General features: G+C 41.7%; 1 protein-coding gene across 1 annotated transcript; it reads right to left on the bottom strand.

Moving 5' to 3' along the window:
- PWP2 (PWP2 small subunit processome component) lies at positions 1 to 27,398 on the bottom strand. Its single transcript, XM_008176460.4, has 21 exons — positions 27,237 to 27,398; positions 26,401 to 26,513; positions 24,648 to 24,742; positions 24,201 to 24,300; positions 23,184 to 23,327; positions 22,427 to 22,562; positions 21,750 to 21,976; positions 20,186 to 20,329; positions 18,125 to 18,195; positions 16,867 to 17,003; positions 15,313 to 15,461; positions 14,017 to 14,164; positions 12,335 to 12,485; positions 10,418 to 10,598; positions 8,999 to 9,146; positions 7,813 to 7,921; positions 6,902 to 6,967; positions 6,066 to 6,284; positions 3,442 to 3,592; positions 1,611 to 1,685; positions 1 to 1,447 (listed from the first exon to the last, which is right to left on the bottom strand). Exons 1-21 carry the CDS (start codon positions 27,252 to 27,254, stop codon positions 1,297 to 1,299), a joined length of 2,733 nt encoding a protein of 910 aa, XP_008174682.2. The 5' UTR covers positions 27,255 to 27,398; the 3' UTR covers positions 1 to 1,296.
- Positions 27,399 to 27,456: the final 58 nt, after the last annotated feature.

The raw sequence follows: 27,456 nt of genomic DNA, 5'->3' as shown, positions 1-27,456 counted from the left end.
TTTTACACTGGTATATTTATTTACTTCGATCACCAGAGTATACAGTAATATTTATTTTATACAGTTGAGTCATACAAACTGATTTTTTTTCTACGTCTAAACATTTTTATGCACATTTTCTCTGTAACAGTTTTCAGTAACCTTTTTGCCAAGTGTTGCCACCAAAACAGAATTCAATAGAAGATCACTTGTGATTGATCCCCATCCGTAATCTGTGAGATATTCTTCACTAATAGAGATCTGTTAATGTATTGCATAAGAGACGTGCATGTTTTTTCCATACCCAGAATCTCAAAAAAGTAATTAACTGGTGCTCATGTTGACTCACATTTAAAGCAACCGAGAGACCCAAACCTGCAGAATCTAACATCCTAATGAACCCTGGTTGTACTGTTAAAAAAACAAAACAAAACAAAAAAACAGCTGTCATGTTAAAACGAAAAAAAGAAAAGAGAAACAAACATTCAGATATTTAATATTCTTCTGATTTGGTTACATAGTGGTATAAGTTGCATTCAACAGGCTGGAAATTTCTGGACATAAATCTTTACTGCAATACCCTTGATCATTAACCAATTAAATTCCTTGCAGATGCTATCCTGCACAGAATCTTTGCTCACATATTTGTTCACACTATAGTATGACATTTATTCCAAATATTTTTCCTTTTTTTGGGTAATATTCAGCTTAAAGTTTGGATAATTTTAGAATTTATAAAATTATTATTTTATTAAATGCAACTAGGATAACATTTCAAAATGGAGTTGAGGTCAATATGCAACCCTCCAAATGTTTAATGAAAAGTGACACACACACAAATGACTAAAAAAAGAGTTTAATTCAGGGGCACAGAAATATTGTGACAGCAAAGACTTTAGAGAGTGACTTGCAATGCCTAAAATGCCTGTATATGTATATACATTTTATCAAAAATAAATGCACCAAACAATAATTTTACTTGCGCTTTTATCTTTTTTGACAGATGAACACAAGTATCTTCTTGTTTGAGTTCAGATACAAATCTAGCTGATCAGCTTCGTCCTCGCTCCCTCAGTTACGGGAAGAGGGAGGACATAAGCCATGTTTTAGGGACTGTATGGACTACACTTTAGCTATCCTAAATCGAACCAGCTTCTGTATCTTTGCAGATTACTCCAAGCCTATATCACAACATATACAAAATAAGCCACTATGAGGGCCACTTAATCTCAGTGAATACCACTGGCGCAAGTGATTGCTTCTGTAGGTCCCCAAAAAACAAAAAGAAATAGGAAAATTAAGGGAAAATAAGTTGTCCTATGAATGCGTGGTTGCTTCTTCCATAAGATAATCGCTGTTAGAATCCTCCAACTCCTCTTCACTCACTGATGTTTCTGCAGGACGTTTCATGCCCCGTTGTTGGGAAATGGCCAAAGCATATTTAATATTATAGCGATTCCACTCACAGCTGTAAAAACAAGTCACCAGAAGAAAAAAAACGTTAAATGTTAGGTTCTGCTTCATCTAAGTACATCACACAAATTTTCCCTCCCAACATTCAATAGCCTTAAGCTTTTGTACAAGACTTATGTTTTAAGTTTGAAAAAGATTTAAAGGACAGCAATACGTACAGTTTAGAAACATCTTCAAAGTGACGCTGGATGCTCTTCTGAAGGAACTGAATCATGGGCAGCAGCTTCCCTGACCTATAAAGGAGAAAGCAAGCAATTAACTGTGTAGCCTGTATTTACACATGGATTTCTAGAATCCCTTTTCAACATTATTCTTCAAAATTAAAAAAAGCCTGTTATATTGTTAGCTTGTTTTTACATATCTATGTTCTAAATCTAAAATATCACTGAATAAAAGCAAGTGACCTTGTAACTTTGTGCTGTGTCCACCAATAAACCTGTGTACAATTTTAGCTCAGTACAACATATGTATGCAATTTATCACTCATGTTGCTTCAGCTGAGCTAGTCAAATGCTTCTCCCTCCCAGCACCAATGTAAAAGTCAGCCCCAGAAACCGTTCCATTCTGAGGTCAAATGGCAACTTTTCCGAGTTGATTCTCTTTGCTATCATGATAATGAAGTTGACTCAAGGTATAAATTCCAGAAAAGCAAAGCAGGAATTTGGACTTCACAAACTATCCACTGCTACTTTGTAACAAAACAAAAGAAAGAATCAGTCTTCCTTGCCATTTTGAATTCATTAAATGATGGCATGATGTGTGAATAACTACTCATTCTTCACCCCACAGCAGCAAGGAAAGGAATACATAATCGCTTCTTCCTCAGGTCTACGGTGACTCCCAAATAGTAGTTGAGAAGAGCTGTCAGATTTTTAATTTGCCCAGTGTCCTCATTCCAATTGCCCAAACACTCTAAAAGAAAGCTGGGCTGAATGTAACACTCATATCTTGTCTAATTGCCTGAAAGGAACTAGGCAGGAATGCAGAATACAGAAATCATTACACTGCTTTCCAAAAAACTAGGGCTGTCAAGTGATTAAAAAAATTAATCTCTATTAAGCATGAGATTAAAAAAATTTAACTCCATTAGTCGACGTTTTAATCGCACAATTAAACAATAATAGAATACCATTTATTTAAAGATTTTTGTAGGTTTTCTATATTTTCAAATATAGGCTAGGGCAGGGGTTCTGAAACTGGGGGTCAGGACCCCTCAGGGGATTCTGAGGTTATTACATGGGGGGTCAGGAGTTGTCAGCCTCCACCCCAAACCCCGCTTTGCCTCCAGCATTTCTAATGGTGTTAAATATATTAAAAAGTGTTTTTAATTTATTAGAGGGGGTCGCACTCAGAGGCTTGCTATGTGAAAGGGGTCACCAGTACAAAAGTTTGAGAACCACTGGACTAGGGGCTCTGGGCTTCAGTCTTCAGCGCCTCTCGGGGTGCAGGGTTCCATCCCGGCTCAGGGCCTCAGGCCCCCAATGCCTCCCTCCCCACCCAGAGGTATGCGAGTAATATGTTAATTTTGTTTTCAGTTAATCGCAGGCGTTAACTGTGATTAATTGACAGAGTACAAAAAACATAAGCAATGTCAGCATGCTTAGGTATGAAACACTGCCCAACTCAATGTCAATCGCATCAAATGTAAATAATTGTTTAAGAACAGTGTTCCCACAAGTCTTCTTACAGCTCTTTATAGCTTTACGCATTTATTAACTAAAGCTAGAAGTTCAAACAAAGTTCTACCTACAATCTAGGAGAGCCTCCTCTACAACTTTACTGCAGGAATCATGTTATGTCTCCCAAATACTCACATTTCAACCTATACTGGGGTCAATGGGAAGTCATAATAATCAAGTATTTGGGTTGTATGTTTCAATACAGAATCTGAAAGATAGTTGCTGGAAGCCTCTTAATTGTCTCACAAATATTTTAAACTTTAGCTTAAAATGTCCAATTTTCTGTGTTTTGATTTTCAAGTCCACTCACCTTGTTTTTAACTTCTGTCCGTGTAGCATCAGTAACCGCTGAGCCCAAGTAAGATAGAATTCCAAGTGATGAGATGTCTCCAAGGCAGAGGCTAGAAACTCCAGCACCTTTTTCACATACAGCTCTGGGAGCGATGAGCAGACAACATCAACTGTTTAAAAAAACAACAACAACCCATCAAGCTGTCAACTGGAATAACGGGGTGGGAGGAAAGGGAAGGAAAATTGAGGAGATGCCCTTTCAGAGACTATCCCAGTTCTACTATTCCGCGTCACCTGACAGGAGGTAACCTGCCAGTATTGTGAACATCACTTGCCAGCCCTTCAGGAAGTAAGTTACTCCTCTCTGAATTTTCCAACCTCCACAGCACTTAAAAGCAAGATATTTCTATCTGCTCTTAAAACAGGGTCTGCCATAACATTTATTTTCTATTAAAACTTCAACTACCTTCACCTTTTCTCCATCATCTTTCACTCCACGCTTTCCCTCTCTCTGCACATCCAGGCTCTGGCAAAATCTTGCTGCTTCTCACTTTATAGGAACTGCCACAGCAGATCAGACCAGTACTTCATCTCATTCAGTGTTTCTGTTCCCAACATTGGCCAGTATAGGATGCTTCAGAGGAAGGCATTAGAATAACCTGCCCACAAAAGAAGCTTTTTCCTAACCTCTGTTTGGTAGTAGATGACAATGCCCTGAAGCATGAGGATTTACAACTAAGGCTATGCTTCTGTCATGGAGGTTACGGCTTCCATGACTTTAAGAGATGTCAGAGTTCTTCGGCTTCAGCCCTGGGCAGCAAGGCTCGGGCTTTGTTACTGGATTACTGTGTCTCCATTTCCGGGATTCATTGTTTATTTCCGGCGTCCTGTCCATGACTTCAATAAAAAGACCCATGCCAAAATCATAGCCTGATTTATAACCCTTCCAAATAAAAGTCCAATCTAATGTAATTCTGAATTTTCTCATCATCCTTGTAAATGGATAATCCCTTTTTTGAATCGCCACAAGCCCTTGAACTCTCTGCAATGAGTTCCATGGCTTAAGTATAACAATTCTAAAATCCTCCCATTCCTTTCTGTCCCTATTGCAGGGGTGGCCAACTTGTGGTTCCGGAGCCACATGTGGCTCTTCAGAAGTTAATATGGGGCTCCTTATATAGGCACCGACTCCGGGGCGGGAGCTACAGGCACCAACTTTCCAATGTGCAGGGGGGTGCTCACTGCTCAACCCCTGGCTCAGCCACAAGCCCTTGCCCCCACTCCACCCCTTCCCCCCCTCCCCTGAGCCTGGCATTCCCTCGCTCCTCCCCCCCCTTCCCGATCCAGAGCCTCCTACACGCCACAAAACAGCTGGTCAGGAGGTGCGGGAAGGGAGCGGGAGGTGCAGATTGGCGGGGCTGCCGGTGGGCGGGAGGCGCTGGGAACGGGGGGAGGTGGCAGCTGATAGGGGGCTGTTGACGTATTACTTTGGCTCTTTGGCAATGTACATTGGTAAATTCTGGCTCCTCCTCAGGCTCAGGTTGGCCACCCCTGCCCTATTGCCAAAACCCTGGTTCACGGCATAGCTCTCCCCAACCTAGATTGGATTCTCTCCAGCCTTCCTGACTCTCCCCTCAATCCAACATAAAACAGCTAAAATAGCCTTCCTCTTCTACCACCACCACATTCCTCCCCTACTACTTGCTTCCCTGAATTCCTTTCCTATCCCACGTATCTTTCTGTCTGAAATTCCAACTCCTCATCCTCAGCCCTTGCCTCCTGCCTCCATTTCTGATCACTACCCATCCCAACCCCACACCCTGCTCACTCTTGTCACTTCCTCCCCTTCTTGCCTTTTTCTATGCTGCTCCCCACACCCCGGAACAGTATCACTTTCCTGGTGTGCCAAGCAGCCTCTCTCCTACACCAACGCAAAAAATCTGCATCTTCTGACCATTGACTTCTGCACTCTATATTCTTCCTTCCTTGCCACATAAAAATATCAGCGCATAAGATTTATCTACTTTATGACATTTTTATTTGAACACGTTCAGTCTCCTGTTCCTATGTTTGTGAAGTTACATTTTAAGCTCTTTGGTTCAGGAAAATTATGTCCCCAAATAAGTGATGATTAATTAGCAGCATGTATGCACTGTAATGTATAATAGTAAAATGTGCCTTTTTTATTATATACAATAAGAACAATGACATCTATAGCCATTTCTATTCAAACATCTGAAAGTACTTTGTGATTCAGGAATTAAGCCACACATGAGCCCTGTGAGGTGAACATTATCCCCATTTTACAGATATAAACCTGAGGAACAGAGGGGAGGTTAAGTGACTTGTGCAAAGTCAAAAAGGAGAGTGGCAGAGAGGAAATAGAAATTAGATTTCTTGACTTTCAGCTGCAAGACTCTCTCCCCCTTCCTCTTTAGACATATCAGTACTGAGGTAGAAAGGACTAGTGTCCTGAATTAACACAACATTCCATAAACATGCAGTAGGCTTGCTGTAATATAAAATGTTTGGTAATAAAAGGAAGTTTAAGGGCTACACTCTGCCCTCAGACTTCAGCTCAAAGGGGGTTACACATCTGGATCTCAAATTAGCTTAATTAAACTTTAGGGAAGCCCTGATTACCTTCATTACACGGTATAGTCTCTATGACCTCCTGAATTAATTTCTTTTCATTCAGTCGGAAGGCCATGACGATGGCCATGGTGTACTCCTTCTGACTCAGCACTTTGCGCACACTGCTAGGTGTGATGTCAATGTCCAACTCAAATGGATCAAAGATTAGTCCGGAGTCTAGTGAGTAGATGAGAAGGCCTTCTGTGGTGGTCGCTGCCCAGCTTCGTCCTAAAAGAGAAATGGCAGTTGATATTTAAACACAACACAGTTGTTTTTTTCTGGGGAGCGGTGATGAACAATGAAGACTGTTTCCCATGCTTGCTTAAAGTGATTTGGGAAGAGGAGGTGTCTCAATACTATAGATGGTTTTATTGATCAAACACTGTCTGTGAAAGGTGCCAGCTTGACAGCACTATGAACTTAAATCTTCTGGTTATCCAGATCATAGGAACAACGCAGGCAACAATATGCCCAATACACACCACTGTAACATGTTCTGGAGGGATCACCGTTATGGACAAGAAATCATCCCCTCTGCAGAGAATGCCAATAAGGGGGCCAATAAGTGACAATATCAGCAACAGTGGTTTCTGCGAGGTGTTTTCTGTGACTGGACTGAGGCCACCAACTCATTTCACATAAGCCTCTGGAGAGCCACCAGAGGCATGAGAGTGTCTTTATATCACCCTAAATCTGGGGTGAATTTGAATTAATGACTCAAAAATTTGCGGCTCACATCTATCAGTTCTCATCCACTGCTCAGTCCTTCTGCATGGGGGTGGGGGGGCGGCCCCCGCGGGAGACTCAACATTACTGATAAACTACATTTACTGTTAAACACCCACCAGTAGGAGAGAAACGGAGGCATGTCACTCTTATCTCTGGTTTAAAGTGCCGAGAACTCAAGTCACCTGAAACAAGAAATGAGAAGCAAGTCATCAACACATCCAACTAAATATTCACACTGTGAATAGGAACCCTCACCCTGGAGTTACTGTCGCTGAATCAGCAGAAACACATCTGACAAAGGAACGCTGAACCATTGTGTGACAGGTTCAGAACTGGTGGTATGGCGAGCATGATAGATATTGGTAAGGTGACAGATACCAACAGATCACTTAAAAAAATCCTGAGGTATCAGATTTCCTTTCGGCTCATAGGTTACTTTGCTATTTTCCTTATCATCCTGTTATTCTGATCTCAAACATGAGCAATACCAATGTGCCATGTACTACTTTGGACACGATGTTCATCAAACACTCAAATGTAATCAGTCATCTTGTATTACAATAGCCTCCAGAGGCCTCAACTGAGAACGGGGTCCCATTGTGCTAGGCGCTCCACGGAGAGAGAGAGAGACAGTCCCTGCCCCGAAGAGCTTCCAGTCACAAGACAGAAAGTGTAGGAGGAGAAACAGAGGGAAGAAAATGACTTGCCCAAAGTCATAAAGCAGGTCACTGGCAGAGCCAGGCACTGAACTCCAGTCTGAGTGCCAGCCTTATGCTCTACTCACTAGGCCACAGTGCATCTGTTTCCTATTACCTCTGTGAGAAAGTATTCAACAACAGGTCACCGATTATTACATCTGCACAATGTTTTCAAACTAGCTTTAACAATTTTGGTGGGGCGGTGGACATGTCTAATAGCATCACCCCTTGTCCATCCCACACTGACCCAGAGTTGAAGGTTTTTTTATCCCATGGAGCCAAGGGCAAAAAGCAGTGTTACTACCAGTGGGATTAAGAACTGAACTTACCTCTCTTTACACCTGGAAGAGCAATGGCAACACCATCCTCATCCCCAGCCCCATCATCAATCAGCGCCATGCTGCCAAATTCAGTCATTTTCCTACGATCCAAGTACTCCTGAAAAATATTCATATTCCATTTGCTACAATACTTCTCTCCAACATAACATGCTTCCCTGTATCTGAAGAATACATGTATAGCAGAGGTCCCCAAACTGTGGGGCGTTCTCCCCTAGGGAGGGCGCAGAGGAATGTTCAGGGGGCACGGCTACGCCCCGCCTCGGGGGGAGGGGAGGGAACATGGGTAAGGAGGGGGAGCGCGATGTAAAAAGTTTGGGAACCTCTGATATATATAGAGAGAGTTCTGAACAGGATTAACTGAGTAATTCACAAACATTTAACGGGCTAGCCCAGTCGCCTAATGGTTATTGCTTTGTACTTTCATCCAAGAGTCTCCTCCAACTCCTGGAAGAAACTGAAGCTTGCAGTACTGTGGGATCAATGCTCAGCCATTGGCGAGGGAGGGAATGCCCCTCAGCTTACCTTACAACAACCTCTACTTGATTTAGGAGTGTTCATTAATGGGTTTCAAAGAAAGCCCAGGTCAGCCCTCCTCAGAGAGTGGCCATGACAATTCAAGGTAAGGAGAATGAGAAGTGGAGATCTAAGAGCTCCTAGCAAGAAGGGAAGAGTGATGGAAGATATTGCAATACTGTAGTTACTTTTAAATTAACTGAAAATGTTTGCATTTGACAATACTGTCAGATTACGTTAATAATTCTAACTTTTGTGCCTGCCCCCCCCGCGCTGAATCCATTCTTTGGCACAAATATGTTGTTCACAAAGAAAATTATTCAGTACAAGATTGTCATTAATTTTAAAATCTCACACTCTTGAAATGCAATGTAATTGCAAATTTACTTTACTATCATTCATTGTCAAGAAAACTGCACTTTCAAGACCAAGCACTTTGGCTGCTTTTGGGTTTCTTGTAGTCCAGTAGTTAAGCTATTTTATTCTCTCTTTTGGTGTTTTCACCTGTGACTGTCTCCTACTCAGTACCAACAAAAAGAACTCCCACTTAAGTAATAAAATATTCCTAAGGCAAACCTCATTTATCAGACACTATACCAAAAACAAACACAGTCTTAAAAACAAAACAAACAAACAAACAAAAACTGAGATAGTCAATTACCTCCATTGCATCTAAGGAAAGATTACATGAGATTTCAAATTTCTTCATAAGAATCTGTTCCTTCACATGATAAATACAGACAAACTTTGATAATCCTCCTGCCAGAATAGATTGGCCATCAGCTGAATAACACAGAGTAGTGAAAGATCTGAAAAAATATACAATGCATAATTTCACCCCTACTTCTGAGCTTTGAGCAAACATCCAACATCAATACAATGGAAAGACAATGAACCAAAGTTGCTATTGAATAAAAGAAAACCTTTCCTAGTTTAATCTTCCACAGTCATTAATTTAATGTGTTTAATGTACAGAATTGTTTTGCCATGACTGAATACTTCTCAAATTCTTTATTGTGAATTATCACAATGCGGAATTCAACAGATTTGTTGGTGTACTTCCCTACCTCACAGGGTGTTGTGAGGATTATTTAATGTTTGTACTACTCCACTTGTAATACAGCCATGTCACGTCAACAGCAAAACAATTCTCCCGGGCTTTTCCATCAAGCACACTTTTCTTTCCTCTCAGACATGCAATTTTGCAATCCCTCTGGGCTTGAACCTCCCTTAGAGGGAAAACAAACCAGCCTCTGCTCAACACCCCATCTGTACCATACACTCCTGCAATTAGGATTATGGGATGGGTTTGCATCAACATAAGTGAGCAGTAAACCATGTATGAGACAAATATCCACTACAAAAGATTTAGTTTCTTCCCCAAGTCTTCATACCTGTCTTATCTGCAATTAAAATGATTCAGAAGAGCCAGAAAAAAAATTACTATTAAATGATTAGCTCTATTTCAAAGACAGCAGCTGACTGGTGTTCACAACTGAAAGTTATATATTTTTCAAAGAGTTATTGCCTCATTTTTTTGGGGTGAGGGGATGAGAGGAAAGATTTCTTATCAAAGGCATTCAAATACCAGGCGTGCTCATTGTTTGTGAGATTTTTTTTAAAGTTGATTGTTATTAATACACTGAAAAAAAATGTATACTGCCTGAATAATAAAACCAGCAGGATATCTCAGATTACATCTTCTGAAATGAATCACCTACATACCAGCTACTCACAAAACTATAACTGTGTATGCCTTTTACTGTCACTTCTAAATGATGCACAGCATGACATGAAAGATTTCATATGATATAAATGAATCAAGTTTAGGAGAAAGAACAGATGCTCAGGATTTGATGTATGAGTGACTCTGACCTATGATGAAGGTACCAGGGGAAAAAAAGGTCTAGAATGAATGGACAGCACACTGAGTCAGAAGATATTTAAGTTATTAAAACTGAATCTCAGAATCAAGATATTCAGATGTCAGCTAAACTCTGAAACCCTCACATAAAGGTAAGAAGCAAGAGTATTGAGCACAGTCAATTTCTTGTCATTGCTACAGGAATATTTTACATACTTTGCCTTAGCAGATTGTTTGGCTGTTATTTTGTCCAACTCTTTTCTTCCCATCTGAAGGTCGTGTCTTCCTTCAATTGATCCGGTCTGCACTGCATTTTCATGATCCCAGAAAGTTATCTGTCCATCCAGGGCAGCAACCGCAAGCTCATTGCCATCAGGGCGGAAAGCAACAACAAGAACTGCAGAGAATTTGGTTGATGAATAAAAATGTACTTCAGTCTTAACACATTTTTTCTGGACTCTACTAAGCGAGATTTAGAATAAGAGGGCACACATTCACATTTTTATAACAAAACACAATGCTACGCTGACTAAAAACCCAGGTAGCTAGCACCAAAGGCTTTTTGAGCTATTGACTGTTTCCAAATAATGTGAAACAGCAGCAATGAAAACTACAGTCTGAGATTGGCAAATAAAATGCTTACTCCTGAGGGAACTCTGCTCCAAATTTTTTTTTTTTTAAATCTGCTCACAATATTTTAAAATGCTGAAAATTTTATTTGTCAATAAATAAATGTGGAGGCTCCAGCGTGGCAGTGGGGAGCGCAGGCCACTGGCTGCACAAAGGTGGGAGATCACCTTGCAGCCTCTCCCCTCTCCCTCCCCAGGACACAGACTCGGCGGTGAGGCTGCACCTGACCCTGACAGAGCGCAAGGGCCAGGCCTGCCCCAGAGGTCTATGTCTGGTGGGGAGGGGTCAGGCTGCAGGGTGATCTTCCACCTTTGTGCAGCCAGTGGCCTATGCTCCACACTGCCAGGCTGGAGTCTCCACATTTATTTGACAAATAAAATTTGCAACATTTTAAAACATTGTGAGCAGAATTTTTAATTTTTTGGTGCAGAATTCCCTCAGGAGTAGCAGGTGAAGCAACTCACCAAGGCTAGCAACCAGGTGTGGGCAGGCAGGCTCAACCCAGCAGAATCCAAGTGTGGAGGGACTTAGTGTAGGGGGGCAATCTGGGTGCAGGGAATCCAGATGCACAGGGGCTCATTGGGGGGTTCTGGGTACAGGGACAATGGGACTCTGCAGGGAGGTCCAGGCGAAATTGGTTGGGGCTCAGCGGGGGGTCTGGGTGCTAGGGGAAAGGAACTTTCAGTACAGCTGGTTGGGGCTCGTAAGGATGGGGGTTCAAGTGCATGGGGAAGTCTGGGTGCAGGGTGGTGGGGCTCGACTGGGGGTGGTCTGGATACAGGGGTGAGGCTCGGTGGAGGGGTCTGGGTATGGGGGTACTGGTGCACGTGGGTTGGGTGGACGTGGGAGCAGCTCCCCATACAGTGACCCCTCCCTACACAGCTGAGGAGCGATGGGGGCAAGAAGCAGGGGGGAGGGTGTGCAGAGCCGGAGGTTTCTCGGGGTGTCTGACCCAGCCGCTCCATGCAAGGGAAGTGTGCACCTCCCCCACCCTAGCCAGGACTAGCAGCTGAGCCCAGCTCAGGGTAGGAGCCATGGGCCAGGTGCCAGGGCTCAACAGGGGGCTCTGGGTGCAGGGGGTGAGGATCAGTGTGGGGGGTCTGGGCCTGGGGGTGTCCAGATGCAGGGGGATTGGACGGATGGGGGGTGGACTGACCTGGCACCCGCTCGGGTGTCCCCACCCCCCGCAGTGATTTACCTCTCTGCTGGCTGCTCCAGGCACCCAAAACAACGCACCCATGCTGCTGGGGAGGGGTGCGTGACCGATCTTGCATCTTCCCTTTGCTTCCCCATCAGAAAGTCATTTTTCTACGGGGAAGCAAAGAAATCTGCACGGGACATGAATTCTGCATGTGCGCAGTGGCACAGAATTTCCCCAGGAATAAATGTTGACTGATTGACCTCACCAACTACAGATATTCTCAATATATTTTTGATGGAATAACACAGATCATACGTAACTGCCTCTATGTGACAGGTTAGATAGAATGAAATGAAATTTACCATCTGAGTTCAGTGTTAGTGTCTCCTTGGTTCTCCAGCTATCAAACATATCCCAGAGTCTGACCGTTTTATCCCAAGAGGCACTACCTAAGATACTCTTCATTGGGTTAAAACACAGACTACTGATGGGACCTTCATGACCTGATAAGACCTAATGGAGTAAGAAAAAAATAATATGGAATAATTAAATGAAACTGAGTTCAACATATAATCATGTGGCAAAAACTGTGATTATGTCTACAGGCTGTGGACACCCTTACTACATATGTTTAGGAGCATATTTTTTTTCAATACAAGGGATGTTATGCAGGTACATTCCTGTGTACAGAGATGGGAAAAGACTTCCTTTGGATCTTAAAGAACAGGAAATAGAAATTAGGTAACAGAATTCCGTAGTACTCGCTATTTTGTTTCCTCTGGTAAGACGATCAACTTAGAATTCAGGAATATAACGGATTTTTTTTTAAATGTATAACTAACTAGCCAGAGGAATTGATAAGTAGATAATTTCTCCAGAGATTAAGGCTGGCCTACTGCTGAAACCATTTCACAATTTGCTGTTTTCCGAATCAAAGTCCCTGTTGCAATTATGATTAAAAGGTAATAATAAAAAAAAAAAAATACTCTACGAGCACATCTGTGGTTTCACATTTACATTCATTCCAATTAGGAAAGGAAATTCATTTCACTTTCTTTTTTTAAACCCCCAACTGCAGAAACAGATGTTTGAAAAAGAGGCAATACTGGAGTACAGGACTTCCACACTTCTCCCCCAACAAAATTCATCTGCTATCCTTACTGACCCCCTGCGCTCAGTCAGCTATTCCGCGGTCAGTCAACCGGGTTTTTTCACCTAGTTTGCTTTCGCATTAGTGTGGATGTCTAAGGCGTGGCCATACCCTTGTCCAGTATGCAAGTGGAAGCCATGGAGGTGGTGAACATGGCCCTTCAGAGTCATGTCTTTCCTTAAGTAACAAACCTCTGAGAAAAATCCAGAATTCTTAAGCCACAGTGCGGAATTGAACCCCAAACTTTTTCATGAAAACCACAAGCTCTTCATTTCTATTGCTCCCAGCCTGCCATGAGCAGAGTATGGTCCAGCTCTGCACTGTAACAAGAACATCCTCAGGCTGTGTTCTAGTCTTAAGATTCTTCCTACAATGTCTACGTCATAATGAAGTGGACAACACAGGCTGAGTTCTTGTCCCAAGAGGTGATAGTGGGCATGGAGAGGAGAGGGTTTCCCAACTGCTAGTGTTGTGTTCAGTCTAACCCTCTGCAAGGTACCACACTTTAATGTAGTCAGTCTATACTCTTTCTGGCTGTATACATCTTCCCTCTTTCCCTTCAATAAGAAGTCATTTATGCACTAGCTGTGTTCACTCAGCAGCCAGAAAGGACCAGTAGACCTTTCCTAGGTTGCTCTTAGTCAGCCACTCAAGAATGCTGAAAACTAACCCGTTCCCCACAGACACAAATGTAGCATAGTCCAGAGATACCAAATTATAGATTGCCGGGGGGGAGGGGGGAGAAGGCGGCTAATGTGAGTTTATACATATAGCTGCATCTCCTCCACAACACATAACCCTCAGACAGGGTTAACTAACCTAAAAGATACTTAACATAAGCACAGTGCTTTCTATGTTAATAGTGAGTGTTCTAGAACAATCTCAGATCCTTACATCTAACAGTCTGCCACTCTGCATTGACCAGACAAATATGTCAAACGAGTCCTGGGAACCAGCTGAAATAATCTCACCACTGGAGTCCACTGCTAAGCAAGAGAACTGGGCTGGTCGTGGAGAAGTGAAGGTACGGAAATTGCGATATCTGTTGTAAACAATATGCAAACATGATTTTAAAAATATATATATGTATATGTCTAAACAATTAAAAAGCATTAAGAATAGATTACAAAAATTAAAGTATTTCACATTTTAATATTTTATATATTTTTAAAAATAGCATTTTAAACCAAGAAGTATAAGAATTTAAATCTGGAGTACACTTTGCAAAGCTACTACATACAGAAATTAAAATAGACATCCAAAAAAAAGACATTTTTGCTCAGCCAGTGGAGTTACGTATGACTTGCTCAATAGGAATGAGTTCAAGACTGACTCAGGGACTCCTGTCCAGCAGAAGCTGGACAATTTGTGAAGATGCTATTTTTTAATCTCCAAAAAATATTCATGTTCATCTTTGAAGATGCTTGTTCTTTTTTTAAATATACTTATGTCTATTATGTGAATGATGGAGTAGCTCACATGTGTCCCTATACACACCCTCTGCTGAATGATCGGCAACAGCTATGCCCATATGTTTTATTAGTTTCCTTTACTGAGTGAGCTAGTGGAGATGTTCCTTTAGACACATGCCTTTATCAGTTAACTGACTTTTGAAGCCAGAGATCATGGCTTCTCTTACTGAACTGTCAGCCTCTAGGTAACAATTGTGGTGGCCAAATCACTGCACCTAGATCCAGTCTCAGACAGAGTCTCCTATGCACAGAAGGCTATTTGAGGCACAAGGATAAAGGAACAACAGCCCATAATTGTGTAGTGTTGACACAGCCTATGGAAATACTTGTTTTCTTTGTATTCAAAGATGCTTGATGATGCAAAAAATACAGACGAATCAAGCTTTAAAAAAACCCACCAGAAATGATACATTCCAGATGCAGAATGAGGATCTAAAACAATTCAATATTTCATCTCTCCATCAACAACCAGGCAAGCTGGCTAGCCAATTCAGACTCCCTACCCTACTGCTTCACAATAACTGTTTTCACTTATTAGCCAAAATCTGATTAACTCACTTTAAACCTATAAAACAGCACTAAGATTTGAAGAGTGAGAAGGTTTTATGACTGCTGGGGACTGTGGTTGGCAGTATTTAGAGACTAGGAATGAAAACACAAGATCCTGATAACCTTTGGACAAAACTGGGTGATGCACTGAGGCTTAAAGAGGATTTACCTGTGAAGATCAAAGGCTCGCACTGTTCCATCCAGGGAAGCACTCAGAATGACATAACCGGTGGAGGTAAAAGTTACAGCAGAGATGCTGCTGGTATGCTCCGTAAAAGTGACAAAGCAGAAGCTGCTACTGGTGTTCCAAACTTTCACCTGCAAAAGAAGTAAGAAAAGCCCTCTAAGAACTCCTGTATCATAAACGAACATCCCAACGCTCCAGCATAGCTTCATTATTTCTTCTAATTGAAAGCACAATTCTGCATGCCTTACTCACTCAGACAGCACTCCCAATTCAGCCAGTGGGTGTTCTGTTTGGGAGCGAGGAATGCAAGATCAGGCCTTTTATTTGTAAAATCTCAGTGAAACACACATGCAAGGTGAAAGTCTGATTAAAGCTGTTTGAGAATTTTCCATTGGAATGATTTTCGGACACAGAATTCATTTTACACAAAAACTAATTTTTCCACAGATTTCAATTTTGCAGGAAAATTTCAAATTTCTGTTGGAAAAATGTTCACAGCTCCATGGCTTCCCTGTTCTCCAACCGGGGGGAGAGTTCCCTGGCCTAGGAGCCTCAGCTCCAGGGTAAGCCCAGGCTGCAGGCAGTGTAAGAAAAGATCAAATCAAATTGTCGTTTTGACTTTTTCTAAACAAAATTTCAGAACTCCCATTCTGTGGGAAATTTGATTTTTCGTTATGTTTCAGAATTAATTTTCTCATTTTTCAAGTTTCGTAATTTCCCATAGTACATGAATTCCCATTTACAGTCAGCTCTAAATTTGATTGGCAGCGGTGGGGCTATTTTTCTTTCCCAGCCCCAAATTTCAGAGTGGGAGAAAATGTATCTATTTCAGATATATAAACTGTTAAGTCTCCAGACCATAATTAGAAAAGACAAATGGCCCATTTCAAAATCCAAAACCTGGCTCTCTCTCTAATCTACAGCTTCAATACAAGTCTCAACTAAGAGACACTTCCATTTTTCTTTTAAACAGAAACTATTTGCAATGGTACATTTGAAAATTTTTTGTTTAGGAATCACATCTAATTATAAAACTCATTTTGGATTTATTCTGAGACTGGTACACCCCGACTGTTAGAATGGCTTAGTGGGTGTTTCAGAATTTTGGATAATTGAGGGTCATCTGTACTGGTACACCATTAATCCACCATCTATGCTTGCGTGTTAATGTGGATAGGTATTAGGGACACTACTGTCAAGCCCACAATTTGGCCACGCTTTTTCTTTATGCTGCATTGTATCTGCAACTGTTCCAAATCAAATTCTTAACTGCTAGAAACTGTAAGTAATACAAGCAGCAGAGCCCACAAGAACATCCCTATAATAACAAACCAGAATGTAGAGGCAGCGGGAAAGAAAATTGCTTCCTAGCTTCCAAAACACACTTATAGGCATTGTGGCCAAAAACATGAATTTTAAAATGATGAAAAAAATGATTTGTCAGTTACAGTAACAATGCTCTCTATAGTGTATTCAGACTTGTACCGCTCACTACACTTTTGCAAGCCAAGAGTTTTAAATAACTGACTGACTTACTTTCCCATCATCCCCGCCAGTAACTAAGTATTGTCCATCTGGAGAATATGCCAATGAGACCATACTGTTGAAATGGCCCTGCTGCTTCAGCACGTAAGACTCACTTTGCCATTCCCACACCAGCAGCTGACCCAGACCTGTAAACATAATGGAGGAGAGGATACATATGTAATTCCGATTCACTGACGTATACAGGCTACATACAATACTTGCATACAACATCCTTCCCATTTATAAAAAATCATGTGCATACAGATAACCTGTGTTATGTATACATCCACCATAATAGAATGCAAGGTGTCTGATTATTTCAAAGTCAAAGCGACAGACTTTCTGTAAACATCAGCAGTTGTTACTTGACTTAGCATTCTTATTGCTATGCCAAGCCAATACTACTGCTGCTGTCATTGGCAGAAGACAGATGTGTCCTGATGAGCAGCCAAAAAAAGATGGAGGAAAACCATTAAAAAAAAATCACTAGAAAGAGAATAAAATAAAATAAAAATAAAACACACACAAGCTTGAAATTGGTCTTTCATGTGAAATATTTTTTTTAATCTTGCCTTTTTAAGTGAATCCAAACTATATCTCAACATTAATGAAACACAGGAGATCTAATGTCTACCAAAAGCAGCCGATCTAATGTTTCTATTGGTCTGGCCAAGGGGTTACTGCATGGAATATCGAATGGCTTTCACTCAATCCCATGGGCTCGAGAAGGGTTCTAAGTGAGATACATCTGTTTAGAGAGGGGAAGGGTTCAGCTTGCATGGCAGTTGGTTATGGACTAGATTTGCAGCTCAGAGTTGGAGGAGGTTGGCTGGTGCATCCATCCAGCCATAACTTATAGCGAAGGAAGAATTTATATCAGTAAAGAGAGATGCACGCAGGAAAAAAGGTAACCCAGAATGAAGGTAAACTATAACCTATGTTCAGGCTCGTGCCATAGTGTACTCCTGTTAGAAGGAGGATGGTCTTATCAGTCAGGAACTGGACTGGGAATCAAGAGATTTAGGTTCTATTCCAAGATCTGCCACAGACTTCATGACTTCAGGCAAACCACTTAATCTACGTACTTCAGTTTTCTCATCTGTGAAATATTATTTCAACTACATCAGAGGGATTTTATAAGGACAAAATCATGGGCCTATAAAACAACAAATAAAACTTTAAAATGTGGGGGTCAGGCAGAACAAAGAACTCACACCTGCAGACTTGCAACATATTGCCTTAGAAAGGCACCCCTTGAACTACAAACCTGAACATCCAAAAGCAATCCAGTCACCAGTGCAGTTGATAGAAACAGTGGCAATCCTCTGGTCTGAAATACTAAGTGAAAAATGCCAAGAAATACGTAAGTTGAGGATACAGAATAAACGAACAATGTAATTTGAGAAACTGTGTTTTGATTTCCTCTATTCAAACAAGTTCTTTGATTTTCACATTCCTATGAAATCAGAAATAATTAACACATCATATCCTCTAATAAAGTAAAGGAAACCAGCAAAAATACACTGCTTAGACAGCACTGGCATAAGTTAGGCCAGCCCAGGGTTTTGGATCAAGAACATATGGAGTCACTTTCACAGCAATGCAAAAGGTGCAATGAGAGTTTCATATTTAATTCTATGTTAAACTGAAAATGCATCACGTATTTGGATCACGAGAGCCAACGTTCCCATTAGCACAAGAGGACAAATTCCATTGTAGTCACTGGAGTTGGGTCTGCGTATACTAGTGGCAAATTTGATCCTAAGAGTCAAGGAAGCAGTTGCTAAAAGTGTTCTCTGACCCCACTCAATATACAGGACACAGCCAACTATGTCCCAATACATGCCCATCACTGTGGTAATTGAGTGTATCAGAGAGCCATAGGTATCGTAGTCCCAGTAATACAAATCCAGGGACTGGGCTAGCAGAAACATACAGTATTTCTTCCTTCCCAATATTTGTGCACATTACTCTCATCTGTCAACTCTTTCCCATTTAATGTCTGCACAACATTCTGAAGATGTAAAATGCTGTACAAGTGTTAAGTATTATTTAAAGCCTAGGAGTGTAAATATATTTTAATACAAAATGACCTGTAATTGAATCAATACACTCTCCCTAACCCCATCCAATTTTATTTTTTTAAACGAGTGTGGATTTGAAGTAATTTGTACAGAAATTTTGTATGTGGTTTTTAAAATGTGTTAAATATATTTCACCACAGACAAAAAACACTGCCACGGTGCTTAAATGCAAATCAGTTTTACAAATTTCCACAATTTCAATTCTAGAAACTTCAATTAATCAAAGGATAGATAGCCCTGAGCTAACTGTGGGAAGCTGTAATTTCTTCAGATACTTTTCAGACTTCTTATGGGATAGAAGGAACAAAAATATAGTCCAGGGTAAAGAGTATAAATTTGTATTTAAAAAAAAAAAAGCAACTATGAACTCCAGCAAGGCGCTACTTAGCGGGACAAGATTAAAATTTGCCATATTCTAGAAAGATCTACTGTGTTGTAAATGGAAATTGTGCATTCATTCTTTACACATCCTCTTTTTAAGTTTAACACACCACGCTACATAGCAACCATCAAAATATAATAATAATATTCATCTGGTATATATCTTTTTTTGTCTTGAAAGCACTTTACAAACGCTATTTATTAATACCCTTGTGGGGTAAGTAATTAAGTAGTATTCTCATTTTCTACAAACAGAAATTGACACAGCAGTTCAGTGGCCTGGTCCCCACTTAGTCCGGACTTCGGACTAAGGTACGCAAATTCGTAGCTTATAACGTAGCTGAATTCGAAGTACCTTAGTCCGAACTTACCGCGGTCCAGACGCGGCCGGAAGTCTCCCCCCGTCGACGCCGTGTACTCCTCTCGGCGAGCTGGAGTACCGGCGCCGACTGTGAGCACTTCCGGGATCGATCCGGGATTGATTTATCATGTCTTAACCAGACGCGATAAATCGATCCCAGAACATCGATGGCGTGCCGCCGGACCAGCCGGTAAGTGAAGACTAGGCCAGTGACTTGCTCAAAACCATAAAGAGGGTCTGCAAGGCTGGGATTAGAACTCAGGAGTTCCTGGTTCAAATCATGCCCCTCTTTAATAAAGCAATGAAGTGGAATTAAATGGTTTTAGTTAATCTGTCTGAGATTAATGCTCCTATTCAAATCAGTGTGGCTTCAGAATTCCAATTCATGACTGAAATGCCAATTACAATACCCAGTGAACTGTTCAAGACTTTCACGCCATGACATTCATCCTTCAGTATTAGACACAATGACCCGCTCTAGGGCTTGTACAATTAAACTAACCTTAAGGAATGGATAAGGTTGAACTCTGGAAGCTCATGTAGGTGAAAAATTCCAGAAGCAAAACCAGTGACCAGAAGGTGCATTTTCTTGTGATAAGCTGCAGATGTCAGGTTATTAAAATCTCCTTCTTTGTTGAAAAAGTACCTATATGCCAAAGAAAATACACCAAAAAAGCAATGTGAAGATGAATGACAGGTGTACTTTCACAATGACAATTCAACATAAGGCAAGTATTTTGATGGTGGTACCACAACAAACTAAAACACAGCAGTTCTCCAAACTGCTTATGATTTACATTTTGCCTTATTCCGCTAGCTGACCCACTCCTCCTACAATGGACACTAATTTACAGCTGTTATACTAACATACATAATTTAACAGAAGTTGCATACGACTATACATAATGAAAGACACTTAAGGTTAAGCTAAGAGGAATTAAACTGTGTATTTTCCTTTGGTCACCTAACGCCAACATCTGTGGTTTCTATAAATTAAGTGGTTATCCCTGTATTCTTTAAGATGATTCTAAATGAGTAATTGAAGCACTGGAATCATAAACTGTGTACTCTTGGTACTGAGGTTTATATTTCTGTAGCTGTAGCTCTTACGGTGTTGTATTTGATGGCATTCTCAGGGTCAAATAAATGTCTGTTTGAATGGTATCCAACAACTGCATATTCCATTTAAAGTTTCTTTATACTCGAAGGTTTGGTCTACACTAAACCCCCAAATCGAACTAAGGTACGCAACTTCAGCTACGTGAATAACGTAGCTGAAGTTCGAAGTACCTTAGTTCGAACTTACCTCGGTCCACACGCGGCAGGCAGGCTCCCCCGTCGACTCCGCGGTATTCCTCTCGCCGAGCTGGAGTACCGCAGTCGACAGCGAGCACTTCCGGGTTCGACTTATCGCGTCCAGACAAGACGCGATAAGTCGAACCCAGAAGTTCGATTGCCAGCCGCCGAACTAGCGGCTGGGTATAGACGTACCCTAGGACTATGTACTCCGGATTGTGTTTCACAAGTCTCATTTGAAAATGTGGCCCTCCTTCAGAAAGGTAACCCAAACTGCTGATGTCATCTTAAAGATACCTATCTTCTACAGAGACTAATGTCACTGAGCCAAAATTCAGTATTTTGATGTCAACCCATCTTTCCCTCACAGAAATATAGCTCCACAGTAGCAGAAACTAAACGGCTATCAGTGCCACTGCAAGATGGCGTACACTGGACCTCATTACATTTCCGATATTTTTAACTTTAAACTATTAATTTTGAAGGTAATCTTTTGTGTCATCATAAAACAAGAACACTGATTTAATCCTTGAAGGAAAATCTTCTATTTACTCACCAATTGCATAAATCACTATTCACATGCTCAGGGTATGATAGAAATGGGTTTTATTGAAGGCAACTATAATAGAGTTTAATGACTGAAAGCTGGGTAGGGATGTCCACTAGCTTCAAGTAACACAGTATATTAATGTAAAGTGAATAGCAATGAATCCCAGCTATGTCTGTTATATCTATCTATATATCCCTGTTATCGTTGGAAGATCACCTACTTTGCAGCACGTGAATATTTCACTTTATCTCTCCTTTCTTTTTCATTTGTAGTGGCTTTTCCATGAATCTCCTCACCCTTGGGCTCTTCAATAAACTCTTCACCCAGGTCTTCTATTGATTCATTCTTATCTTCTGCTCTGTCTTTGGGCGGCCTGGGCTTCAGACCATCCAAGTCTGTATCACATTGCCACACACACAGGGCCCCATCCTGGCTAATTGTGTACAGCTGGAGTATAAACACACATACATATATTATGAACATCATACAGCCCTAGGGTTCCATAATCTGCTGAATTAAACAGCATATCAACCCACCAAAAAACTGGATTAGGGAGTGGCAATACTTACTCGATAATTAAGGTTATAACCATCTTCCACTATCAAGAATTATTTTAGTGACCCTATACATTTGTCTTAGAAAATTCATTTATCATGAAAATTATAAGATTTACTCTGAAGACAGAGAAAAACGTTTTGGAAAAGTCTAAAGACAATTTGGCAAATCATCTTTGAATTACAGGACATTAAATAACAGGTATTTTCCATCGGTGATTTCTATGAATACTTCATTGGAATACCAGTGCAATAGAAATTCGGTATGGTTATCTACAGATGGAAAAATGCTGGGTCAATTTTAATATGAACATTCAAATAAGCAGTGTGCTTTTTTACATACATCTAGACTATTCTCTTCAAAAAAGCAGGCTACGATTGCATCTTTATGCCCTCCCAGAGAGTAATAGATCAGGTTAACCCATCGCTCAGCTCCAAACACCCATGTGGACATATCCTTGCTACCGATTGCAAAACACCTACAAAAGAAAATAAAGGGGAAGTCAGATCAGAGCATGGGTTCACAAACTTTTCCACTCTGTGGACCCCATTTTAACAGAGAGGTACAGACATTCAACATGTGATTCATACTGGACAGATGTTCCCACTACAACTGGTAGTCTTAGCAGGGATGTCAAGGACTGAATAGGCAGAGAGAGTCAACTACACTCACTCCATAAGAGTCATTCCCTCCATGGGGAGATGGAGACACATTTTAAGGGATGGTTGTACCCTACTGCTGCCCAAGATGTACTATATTCTATGGATATGTACTCAGGCAGCTTTTTAAAAAAAAAACCGCACATTAATTGTGCATAAATTTAAGAACAGACTGAGAAATTGAGAAATCAAAGGGAGCTTTCAAAGCCAATGAAAGACTTGAGAATTTGGAGACTGGACTACAGCACACATACACAAATGAAATTTTTATTGGAGCAAATTTTCTGGATCCAACATATACACTATCCTTAATAATAATAATGAACACCAAATTAACAATAAAGTGGGATTTGAAAGAGCATCTTGCAATAAAGAGCAATAAAGTGGGATTTGCAAGGGAGCAAGGAGCACAAGTCCCATGGACTTTTGTAACTACTTACTTGGAATCATCAGTCCAGTCAATGCATGTTGTTTCATCGTATGGACCATAGTAAGTTTTGTCCAGAACAAAGGCATTAAATTCTCGTTTCTTCCCAGGGGCATGGTACATAAGAGCAACATTGTCCTTTGTGATCACGAATTTCCTATCACACAGAAAATGGAGAGCAAAATTATACACAAAACTGCAGGAGCAACCAGTCCTTCCGTGCCAGAAACAAGAATAATACAACAAAACAAAATAATATTAGAAAGGGATATTTCTTGTGTGATGAAAGGCTATATATGTACTATTGCTACGCTGGTAGAGTAAAAACAAAATCCTGGCATGTAAAATACATCACCTGCGTATACAGTACCCTCCACTCCATCAAATGTGTGTATATGTATAAATACCGTTTGTGTGTTACTCCCAGAAAGAAAAGTTTTCATTAAAATCAATTAAGATTTCTCAAGAAAAACAAACTCTTAAAAGCAAGGCAATGTCCATAGTCAAGATATCCTTTTTCAACAAACCTTAACCCCCACCTTTTGACCACTTTCATGGACATGTATAGAGAGAGGCAGAGTAAGTCCCATATACCTCCAACATCACTCAAGATCCTACAATGCAAAACCTTGACTTCAACCTCCGCAGCATCAACATGTGCATCTCTTAGGCACCTGTACACCAATGAACTTGAATTTTCCAATGGGGAAGTGCATTATGAAGTCAGAGTAAAGTTTCTGAAATAGTCCCCTACCACAGGGAATGAATATCCTGGAAAAGGGTAAGGGTGGGAAGCTTGACTACCTCCCTCCCTCGCTCCTCCTTCACCCCAGCCCCCACACTCCAGTCTACAGAAACTGATCCTGTTCAAATATTCATTGATTACTCCCCCCCCCCCCACCCCCCCCCCCCCCCCCCCCCCCCCCGCTTCCAACATCATGGATTAAGAAATTGTATTCCTTGGCTGGTCTGTTTTTAATCAATTCATTACCTACACTTTAAAGTTGTTGTTTTTTAAGTTCCTGTTTACCTGCCATCTGGGGAAAAGCAGACACAGTGCACTGGCTTCTGAAAATGGAACTGATGTATCACAGATTTACCAATCAAACTGACAAGCAAGGCAGCTCCCTCTGGAAGGAAGGAAGGAAAAGGATCACTGAAACAGTTTGACACTCTGAAGAAACTATAGGTACATAGATTTTTTTTTTAAGCCAGACATCTTTTTCGGGGGTGGGGCTTTTCAATGTAACACCATTTTAAAATATTAACATAGTAAATCTGAACAAAATTAAAGAAGCCACATTCTGGTTCAACAACAACTTTGAAAATTCTGAGGAAGAAATATACGTTTTCAGAATTTAGGTTTAGTCAAATGTGGCTAGTTATGGGTAAATATTATCATATTTAATAGAATGGATTGTCTTCTGCAAACTGTAGTTCTCTGACACACCTTTAAGAACAAAAAAACCCCAAATACCTTCATCAACTAATATGGCAAGACTTCCATCTGGAGAGAGCCCCACACATGTGATATTGTGCCGTGTTGCCAATGGTAATGTTTCTGACTTATTACTGGAGGAAAAGAAAACCAATAAAACAACATTAACCACAATGGTGTAAGAGTGGTCTAATGACTTTGTAATATACTAATGCTTTTCATTTTCAGAGGAGTAGGGCTTGATTTCTAGTGCAGGGTCAGCATGGACTGGGAGTGGTGTGGAAACAGGGTGCATAACCCCTGAGATTACTTCATGATGCTCAACATCTGCCCTGTAGATGAATAAGAAGTGGTGCTGAATGGAATACTGCCTAGTAGCCAGCAGCATGATGGCCACAATGCAGACCTTTAAAGATAGGAAGGTTAAAAATAGATCAGGAACACCAAGACTCCCACTTCCCACAGAGTAAAATAAACAAAAAACCACACAACAGAACTGCACGGGGTACCATACCATATCAAATGCATACTGATACTATTGATCTTCTTTACTCAATGTTTTAAAATACTTTCATTTGTACAACTACTCTTCTCATTGATCCATGCATATGAATAGAGCCCTGCAAATATCCGCATCCGGGGACCATGTTTGCAGATGGATGTGGATCCAAATTTTACAATAGAGCCCTGCAAATCTGCAGATATCCACTTTATATCCACAGATCATGTTTGTGGATCGGATGCAGATACAAATTTTGTATCAGTGTAGAGCTTTACACATGAAATATGCATTCTCTGATATCTCCTGTCACCCTATTATATAGGCTTCACTTTTTTTTTTTTTTACTTTTGAAACTACTGTAAGAGAGTGGTAGTGTTTGAGAATGCTAGTCATTTTTTATTCCAGACACCTCTGTATCAGGAAGATTATTCCCGTCTCTCACCTAGATACTTTTTATTTGAGAAGAGTACTATACACACTTTTATTCTGGACGCCTGCAGTGCCTGTACACGAAGCAAAATCTTTTGCCTCCTTCTCAGTGATTAACTTGCCACACACTAATTCTGTTCTATTCAGTTCTCATACTATCATCTATTGAGCTCCTTATATAGCCCTCATCTGTGTGCCTCCCAGTCTTTAATGGATTTTAAAACACCACAAGGAAATAGGGAAAACTCCTATTTTACAGAGGCACAGATTGATTTAGTGAAGGGGTGGGCAACCTTTCAGAAGTGGTGTGCCGACTCTTCATTTATTCACTCTAATTTAAGGTTTCACGTGCCAGTCATACATTTTAACGTTTTTAGAAGGTCTCTTTCTATAAGTCTATAATATATAACTGAACTATTGTTGTGTGTAAAGTAAATAAGGCTTTTAAAATGTTTAAGAAGCTTTATTTAAAATTAAATTAAAATGACCAGTGGCCAGGACCCCAGCAGCGTGAGTGCCACTGAAAATCAGCTTGCACCATACACCTGCCATAGGTTGCCTACCCGACTTAGTGACTTGCTCAAAGCAGCAGATCAGTGGTTGAGCCAAGAATTGAACCTAGGTCCCCCAAATCTTAGTACAGTATCCTACTCTGACCACTAGACTAGAACAGCTTTCCTACCATTTATCCCATTCCCATCACTATGGTCGTATCCAAACACTTCACTATCCAGCATCTCCAGCCCCAGTTAAGTGCCAGCCTTTCAGGAGCTAAAATGAAGATATGTGGTTTATACATAGTCCAACTGGACTATCACACCAGTTAGCAGAAAAGGCACTGTGCAAGCCCAGGTCACTTACTTTTTCAGGTCAAAGACGGTGATTCTGTTCCCGACGGGGCTGATGACGCAATTACCATCTGGAGTGAAATGTAGGTTCCCACGCCGATAAACAGTGCCCAGCAAGTTAGAGAACTTGGGAGAGAAAGGAGAGGTGCTCTTACTGGGGGCTTAACAGGAAGGAGCATCCCAGGGAAGGGATGCTGAAGGGTCAAGGTGGGGTGGTGACAATCCCCTAGGGGGAGCTCAATGTGCTGGAGGGGGCAGGCAGGGGTTCAGAGAGGTAAAGACGGAACAGTTATTAAGTGCTCAGAGCAGCGTGTGTGGGGAGCCTTGGGGCAGTCCAGGCAGAATGTATGGGGGGAGGGGGACACAGTGTAGAGAGATCCATGCAACAAGGGATGGGTTGTTCCCGGGGACTCCAGGGGCGTCGGGGGGGGGGGGGGGGAGGGAAGGGGACTCTGCAGGGGACACTGGGTAGGTGGTGTATGGGGGGGCAATATAGGGAGAATTCATGGGAGGATACCACGGATTCAGGATATTTGAGGGGGCAGTCTTGTGGCTCTGCAGGGAGCACAGGGTGGGATGTGTATGGGGGCCAGTGAATGGGGGGATCCCAGGGACTCAGGGTGTGTGTGTCGGGGCGGTCCTTGGGGCTCTGCAGGGGGCACAGGGTGGGATGCGCAGGGGGAGCAGGGCGGGGGACCCATGGGGGGTTCCCAGGAACTCAGGGCAGGATGTGGGGGGAGGACTCTGGGGCAGGGTCCCAGGCGGCGGGGGGGGGGAGGCGGCACAGAGAAGAACGCCCGGGGGGGCGGGGCGCGGGCTGTGCCGGTGGCACGCGCGCCACCCCCTTACCCTGTAAGCGAACTTCATCCCCGCGACGGGGCTCGCGCTGGCTCCTGCTGATCCGCGTCTCCCTGCACATGGAAAGCGCGTGCGGCCCCGTTGTCTCCTCGCGCCGCGGACTCCCTCACTTCCGGGTCACTCACGGAGGCGGCCAGCCCCACAAGCGCTCCCTGGCGTCCGGGAGGGAAAAGGCACCACAGATCCGGGGAGCAGCCCTACGCATGCGCTT

The sequence above is a fragment of the Chrysemys picta genome, chromosome 1, assembly GCF_011386835.1.
Source record: "Chrysemys picta bellii isolate R12L10 chromosome 1, ASM1138683v2, whole genome shotgun sequence".
Taxonomy (NCBI): Eukaryota; Metazoa; Chordata; order Testudines; family Emydidae; genus Chrysemys; species Chrysemys picta.
The sequence above is the reverse complement of the archived record's forward strand: the minus strand, read 5'-3'. Positions and strand labels throughout refer to the sequence as shown.